This window comes from Caenorhabditis remanei, chromosome V (genome assembly GCF_010183535.1).
Source record: "Caenorhabditis remanei strain PX506 chromosome V, whole genome shotgun sequence".
NCBI classification, from domain to species: Eukaryota; Metazoa; Nematoda; class Chromadorea; order Rhabditida; family Rhabditidae; genus Caenorhabditis; species Caenorhabditis remanei.
Genome location: NC_071332.1, coordinates 21,433,457 through 21,440,935, shown reverse-complemented (window position 1 = coordinate 21,440,935; position 7,479 = coordinate 21,433,457). Strand labels below are relative to the sequence as shown.

Here is a 7,479-nt window from a genome sequence, read left to right as displayed (position 1 = left end):
GCACCCCCATTCAGGAGGTGAGTAACCCCCTCGATTTCTATGGAACAATAACATGTGTGCATGTTGATCTAATCAGTCTCTCTTTTTTATTGTTATTATTCCCAGGGAGTTTTCTTGGAGAACTAGAATTCCTTGATTCTAGTCTAGTAAGAAAATGTTAAACGTGTGATATCAGAACCCGGCGGTGTCATAATTGTCACTGTCTTGAAGAAAAGAAGGGTTTTTGATTTTTTAAGGTCCCCTGGCCATTATATTGTCACTGTCTGAGTTTTCCTTTCAGATGTGATTTTGAAATTGAATCTTTGAACATTTATTTCTCAGCTCCTTTACCGTTTTCTGTTTTCTTCATAACCCTTGGTTTTCCAGCTTAAAATATGTCAGGTACCAACAATATCCCGATACTGGACTCCCTGTGGGCTACAATTGATAGGTAAGGGAACCTTTATGGTTCTTAAAAACCGGCATAATTCTTGAAATCCTGGAATTCCCAAGAATATATATTCCTATTTTCAAAAAATTCGATTCAAATTTACACCAGTCTAAACTTCCCCTCCATCAGACCTCTAATCTCATTTAAAATTCTTTTGTTTTCCCTCTTTTTATGTATTTTTATTATCTATTTTCACGAATCTCAAATGGGAGAAAGAATCCGAATCCCAGGACCCCTGTTTTCAATCAATTATTCATCCTCTCCTCTTTTCTTTCGTTTCCAAAAATTCTGTGTTCAGTCGACCGGATTCAGAAGACGATGACAATCTGTTTTGATGCTCCTGCTTCGAACAAACTTGATACACATAGGTGTCTCAGTGATGCCTACCATTCTGAAACGGGTGCGAAACATCTTGGTTTCAAAACGACTCTGTTTTCTAAGGTGTCCCAGTTTTGAAGTGTCCTAGTTTCCAAGTGTCTCAGCTTTGAAACGTCCCGGATTTTTGAAAAATAGTTTCTCAGCGTCTTTGTTTTGAGATGTTGTTTCGCCAGTTTTGAATCGTCTCGGTTTCAAAACGTCTCATTAGTTACAAAACAGGATAATATATGACATCATTTATTATCCAAACTCAACAAACTTCCGTAATCCAAATACTTCCTCCCCCAGGACTCAAATTTCTTCTTCTTCTTCTCCTGCTTCCCGCAAAAATTGTATTCATAGCTTATTTTTTCTTATTTCTTTTTTCTTATAATCTCAAAAATAGAATATTCTGTCTTAAAATTGTTTATTTACTGTAGTCTAGCACTTTCAGACAGGTGAAGTACATACTCTAACTTTGGTCTCAAGAATGAAAATATTTGTTTCTGTTTGAGGAAAGATGATTGGATATTCAAATTCACCCCGTTTTTACATTTTTTGAGATATTCCATCCAGTAAAAGGCTTATGGACACACTATCGTCTTCTAATTTATTTTGATTTTTCGCTATATCTTGTTAAGCGTTTCAGCCATTTCTCAGACACTTTTTACTTGAATTTCCTAAAACCCTGTTCAAGTACAGTCTATCAATTTCCCAGGGGTCCCATCAGTGATGCTGTGTTCTTCTCAGAACCTTATGTAAAAACAATTTAGTTCTCCTTTACTACTAATACTAGTTCCAGTTGTTTAATTTTTCATTTTCCTAAAATGTCAGACCCCGAATACTTCGAGTACGCCTATGACTATTCCCCCAACTACGATGAAAACGTCACATGGCCCCATTATTTTGAAACCATAGAGGAAGAGAATAAATGGCTGATTTTGATTTCAACTGTTGCATTATATTTGGAAAAAGCTAATTTAATATTATCAGCTATTGCTTTAACTTTCAGCTTGCTACATTTTGTGGTCATGATTCAGAAGAGGATGAGAACCTCTTCTATTAATATTCTGACAATTGGAATTTCCATTTGTGATATCATGGTGATCGGGTATACTGTAGGCATCTATATTTATGACATTTTCTATTGTGATAAGTGGTAAGTCAATATCAGCATTCTTGTCAAGCGCGTAACTTGGTTCAAATTGAGTTTTATTAGCTGAAAAATGGGCTCTGTTCCAAAATCGGAGGCCCATAAAAAAATCGGAGGCCCATGGCAGAATCGGAGGCCCATGGCAGAATCGGAGGCCCGTAAAAAAATCGGAGGCCCATGGCAGAATCGGAGGCCCATAAAAAAATAAGAGGCCCGTAGCAGAATCGGAGGCCCATGGCAGAATCGGAGGCCCATGGTAGATAGAGAATGTCATCGTTTATAAATGATGAAAAACTGCCTTATAAGCATCTGAAGTAGTGCAGAAGTCTGAAAACCATGTTGTAACTAAATGATGCGCAAAGCTGATTTTTATTTATTTTTTCATTCATTGCTAATTATAACAGATCTTTTTTAACACATTTATTTAATCAATAACATATATACAATTATTTACATGAAAAGAAATAATACATATTATACAAGTAAAAATACAATTATATACATGAAGTTATTCAGGTGTTTAAAAAAAGAGTACTCGGTTACATCTACAAACCCTATTACACGAAATTGAGTACCTAATTTGAAGTCCATGCGATGAGAATAAAATTTGTTCCAGTAATCGTTTAAAACTATCTACTAATAACCAACTTTCTTCTTTCTTCTATATCGAACAACCCGTTTTGGAACATTGAATTAAATACAAAGGCATGTAAACGAAAGCATACATTAAGGAATGTAGATTAAAACACTTACGTTCTCCTGCGGCCTGATACTAATATGTAAGGGGCGGCAAACTAGCACATTACTACAAAGTATTTCTAATTCGAATCTGAAAACAAATATTATTAGGTTATACGGAGACGGTGTACTTACCTATTCGAATAATAAGCTACTACTTGGATCTCGGAGCCTATCTCTAATTCTACCTCCTTAATAAATGTGCTGCTTGTTTTTTCGTTATCCTGGGGCAAAACCACTACCTAAAAAACATCGTCGCCTGAAAACCTAGAAATAATGTAACTTACTCTAGGTAACTTATTATCACTAAATGGGTAAAACTACGAGAGTTAACCTACTAAAACTCCTAGTTATAAAACTAAAAAACCACAAAGTAAACTCACTACTACTACTAAGAATTCCATATTTCATAGCCCCACTAACCCGCTCACAAGATCAAGACATGTTACAACAGGTCGCCCCACAACGACAAAGAAAACGAAAACATCCTCTTCGGGTTTCAAATCCCCTACAACTCCGAAGCCTCCAAAACTTCCAAAGATGCCCAAGGCACCCAAAATACAAACTGGCAAAGGCGGATAGTTGCTTCCCATTTTTTTTCCTTTAACATTTATTCACATAAATATTCGGGTAAATAAATGTGTTAAAAAAGATCTGTTATAATTAGCAATGAATGAAAAAATAAATAAAAATCAGCTTTGTGCATCATGTAGTTACAACATGGTTTTCAGACTTCTGCACTACTTCAGCTGCTTATAAGGCAGTTTTTCATCATTTATAAACGATGACATTCTCTATCTACCATGGGCCTCCGATTCTGCCATGGGCCTCCGATTCTGCTACGGGCCTCTTATTTTTTTATGGGCCTCCGATTCTGCCATGGGCCTCTGATTCTGCCATGGGCCTCCGATTTTTTTACGGGCCTCCGATTCTGCCATGGGCCTCCGATTTTTTTACGGGCCTCCGATTTTGGAACAGAGCCGAAAAATGTATCAAAATGAAGATCTCAACGAGTTCTATGTCTGTGACCTACTACAGGGTGGATGACTATTCGTTACTGTCCCACGGGCCAAAATAAAGTGGCAAAAACGCGAAAAATGCCAACCAGCTAGCTTGGTCCGCAGTAGATTAACGACTAGCCGATTTAGACCATTTTTAAACCGAAATTAATCAAATTTTGAAAATTTTCAAAGATCAAGAAGGATTCTGGAAGTTCTGAGCTATTGAAAGTGTTTAAATTTATTGCGAAAATGTTGAAATTGGAGTTTTTTCTCTCGAAAACCGTTTAAGCTTTGAAAATTGGCTTAAAAAACAACTTTACAGAAGTAAAATTTCTAGAAAATTCTCGCTGGCCAAACTTTCCGTTGGTTTTTTCAGTATTCTGCTATTTCTGGCGTTATTTTCGATAGTTTTTAGTGTTTTTCTATCAATATTTGCCGTTTTCTATCGAAATTATTGAAGAAATACAACAAAAATAATCCAAAATACCGTCAAAATTTGAAAAATCAACTTTTTCGAAGACGAATTTCTAGGCCACGGCCACCAATTTTCTTCGGCCTTCTCAATGACCAAACTTTCCGGCGCTCGCTCTCAGCGGGTTGTGGACCGAATTAAAAAATTCTTGAACTATGGAAATGAACTCGCCGAAACTCATACATTAAAATATGAAAACATCACAACAGACGACAATACGCCTTTAAACCCGTTTTTCTTTGAATTTTTCGGTTTTTGACTAAAAAAATGTGAAAAATGACATATTGCAGTGCTCGCTGAGATCTACATTTTTGTATATTTTTCAGCTCATAAAACTCAGTTTGAAGCGAGTTCGGCCCGCTTGACAAGTATGAATATCAGATGTTAGGCTTAGACTTTTGAAATTTTCCAGCTGGCCCAAATCCACTTATCTCAGCCAGTGGGTCCTCCTGGTCTTCGAGTTTCTCATCAACCTCCTGCTCCGCCTCTCCCCATGGCTAGGTCTAGCCATGGCTCTCATCCGTGCTACAGTAATACTATTCCCTTGGAACAATAAGATCAGCAGGCTTTCTAAAAAACCCACTGGCATCCTTACAACATCATTTTTATCATTTTTGAGTTTTCTAATAACTTCATTTCTAAAGGGGCGCTTTTCAATATTCAAAGACGGTTTATGGATTGCACCAAAAGGGTACGGTACATCTGCGTATCCTAATGTCCAGATGTCCGTTTTCAGATGCGGCTACCCTCCGAAATACAATCAAACGAAGTATATTGTGTTGGTTGGGCGGAAAGTGATATTCTCGGATTCAACATCCCAAAAGTTGTATGGTGTAGTGAATGGAGCTGCAAGTGTGATCCCAGCGGTACTGTACCCTGTGATAGCGATAGTTTTGTTGGTGCAGCTGTGGAAGAATGAGAAGAATCGAAATGAATTGTTTAGTCGACGAAAAAAAGAAAAGGATCACACCACGCAACTCGTTATCCTCATGACAATCACCTTCTTTATCTCCCAGCTCCCATTCGGCCTATCCATATGGCTCAGTCTCGTCTTCCCGTATCATTCAGTAATCTCATCGCTGTTAGATCATGGGAAGGAGATCACTTCTATCTTATTTACTATCAATGCCACGTGTCACTGTATAATATTTGCCACGTTGAGCGAACAGTATAGGGAAGTGGCCAAGGAGGTGTACTGTTGCAGAAGTCAGAAGGAAAACAAAATTAATTGATTAAATTCTCCGATTTTAATAAAATGCCTGTTCATAATATTTTGTGGCCGTTATAAATCCTGAATGTCAAGCCGGAAGGATTTTAGAATCTTGCAATTCAAAAAGCTGAAAATAACTGGAACCGGGGATCTCTAGATCTTATTACTTATGGACTAGCGTCCCCCGCCTCCCGACTCTTTAAAAAAAAGCATATATAAATTAGTGTCTGACAAGAAAAGTTCAAGAAGAGTCAAGTTGAACATTTTCTATAAATTTGGCCATAGATAATAACTCGGTCCACGTGAGCATTTGTGTGGTTTTACTTGCAGTTTTGGAATCCTCAGGGTCGAAATTATCTACGATCAATTTTAGAGAAACATGAACTTTTCTAGGTATTTTCGACCACGGGAAGTCCATTTCTGCAGTCAAAACCTGCTAAATGTCTCTGCGAACCGAGTTATGAGCTCTCAAATTTTTCCTGTGGATAAGCTTGTTCACATGGAATTCCAAATCGACGGTATATACTTCACTGGGCGGTTCCATTTGTGTTCCCCAGCGGTTAACCTGTGCTCGTACATTGCAAAAATATGAATATCTTGCGTGTCGATTCGGAATTCCACGTGAAAAAGCTTATCCATATTAAAAGTTTCAGAGCTGATAACTCGGCCCAGAGAGATATTTAGCAGGTTTTGACTGCAGAAATGGACTCCCCGTAGTCGAAAGTACCTATGACCTAATTTATAGGTCGTTTGAAAGTGGCGTCTCCAAAGACTTCCCTTGTGAGATCTCTAAAGTGAAAAAACGCCCGGAAATCGGAAATTGGAAGTCGGAAGTGATTTTTCTTATCCGGAAGTCGGAAGTCGGAATGATAAAAATGCCCGGAAGTCGGAAGTCGGAAGTCGGAAGTCGGAATTCCATGCAACTCTGGCGGTCACACTTCTGTTCAGCATGTTTTCAATAGAATATGAGACTTTCTGACCGAAATACGTAATGCGGAAGATACGAAAGCATTACGTTCTCCTCATTTCCGTTCATTCTTCTCGTGTTATACTCATTTCTATAGCCAATTAGTTTCTTCTTGTTAAGCAAGTCCTTTTAGCTTGCTGTAAGGACTTGCTACAATTTATTACTATTAACCTAAAACTTAAAAAAATCAAATTCTGTGTTCACTATATCTTTAGCAATGTGTCAGCCAATTTTTAACCGAACTAGGTTAAAAAACCCGTTTTCAATGCTTTTTGAACTCGAAATGAGTCTAAAAACACAATTTTTCCACATTTTCGGTAGGGAAAATCAATTATAAATGTCAAAAAGATCTGAGTTTTTCACGTTTTTGGTAACTTCTTTGTCTGAAAACGGTAGTTCACAACTTTTTGTCAAAAATCCCGTTATTTTCCTTCCAAGCTTGCGTAACTTGCTTAAAACTCAATATTGTGATCTGAAAATTATACCAAAATGTAGCTCTCAGCGAGTTCTATCTCTGTGACCTGTTACGGGCCGGCCTAAAATGGATTTTTGACAATTTTTTTGCGTTTTTGCAATTTTTTATGATTGCAAATGTGTATATTACTGGATATTTTTCCTTATTCACGGAATGCTTTAAAAACATAATTTTCCCCATTTTTCTTCAGTTTTTCTTCTTTTTTGACACTCTTTTTTGAATATTTCTACCTAAGGATGCCGAAAAATTGCAAAAATGGGAGAATTGAGATTTGTAAAGAAAATAATGTGAATAGCCGACCACCAGTTTCCCGCAGGTTCTAAGAATGTTATTTTCGTTTTTTAAGCACTTCCAAATATGTCATTCAGTTTCCTCATTCCTCATTTCTTAGTCCCCCCCCCCACGGTAAGTACTTTTTCGAAATGCATTCCTTTTTTGAAATGCACAACAATGATTCAATTAGGTGTTTACTACTACATCTCTTTTTCGAAATGGAGAACCTTGAAAAAAAAAACGAAAATGGGAAATACATTTCCTCCTCCTTTTCCACTTAATTTTTTATTCATGGCATTACTCTCCTTTTTCTCTTTTTTTTCATTTTATTGCGCTCCCCTGAGCTCAAGAGCCCCTAGATGAGGGAGTTTACCCCCCCCCCCCCCCCCATATATTATTATTC

The 7,479-nt window shown here is 37.3% G+C and overlaps 1 protein-coding gene across 1 annotated transcript; it reads left to right on the top strand.

The window, feature by feature from the left end:
* Positions 1–4,873: 4,873 nt before the first annotated feature.
* GCK72_021828 (uncharacterized protein) lies at positions 4,874–5,383 on the top strand (the record flags this gene model as incomplete). Its single annotated transcript, XM_053734518.1, has 1 exon — positions 4,874–5,383. One exon carries the CDS (start codon positions 4,874–4,876, stop codon positions 5,381–5,383), a length of 510 nt encoding a protein of 169 aa, XP_053583431.1.
* Positions 5,384–7,479: the final 2,096 nt, after the last annotated feature.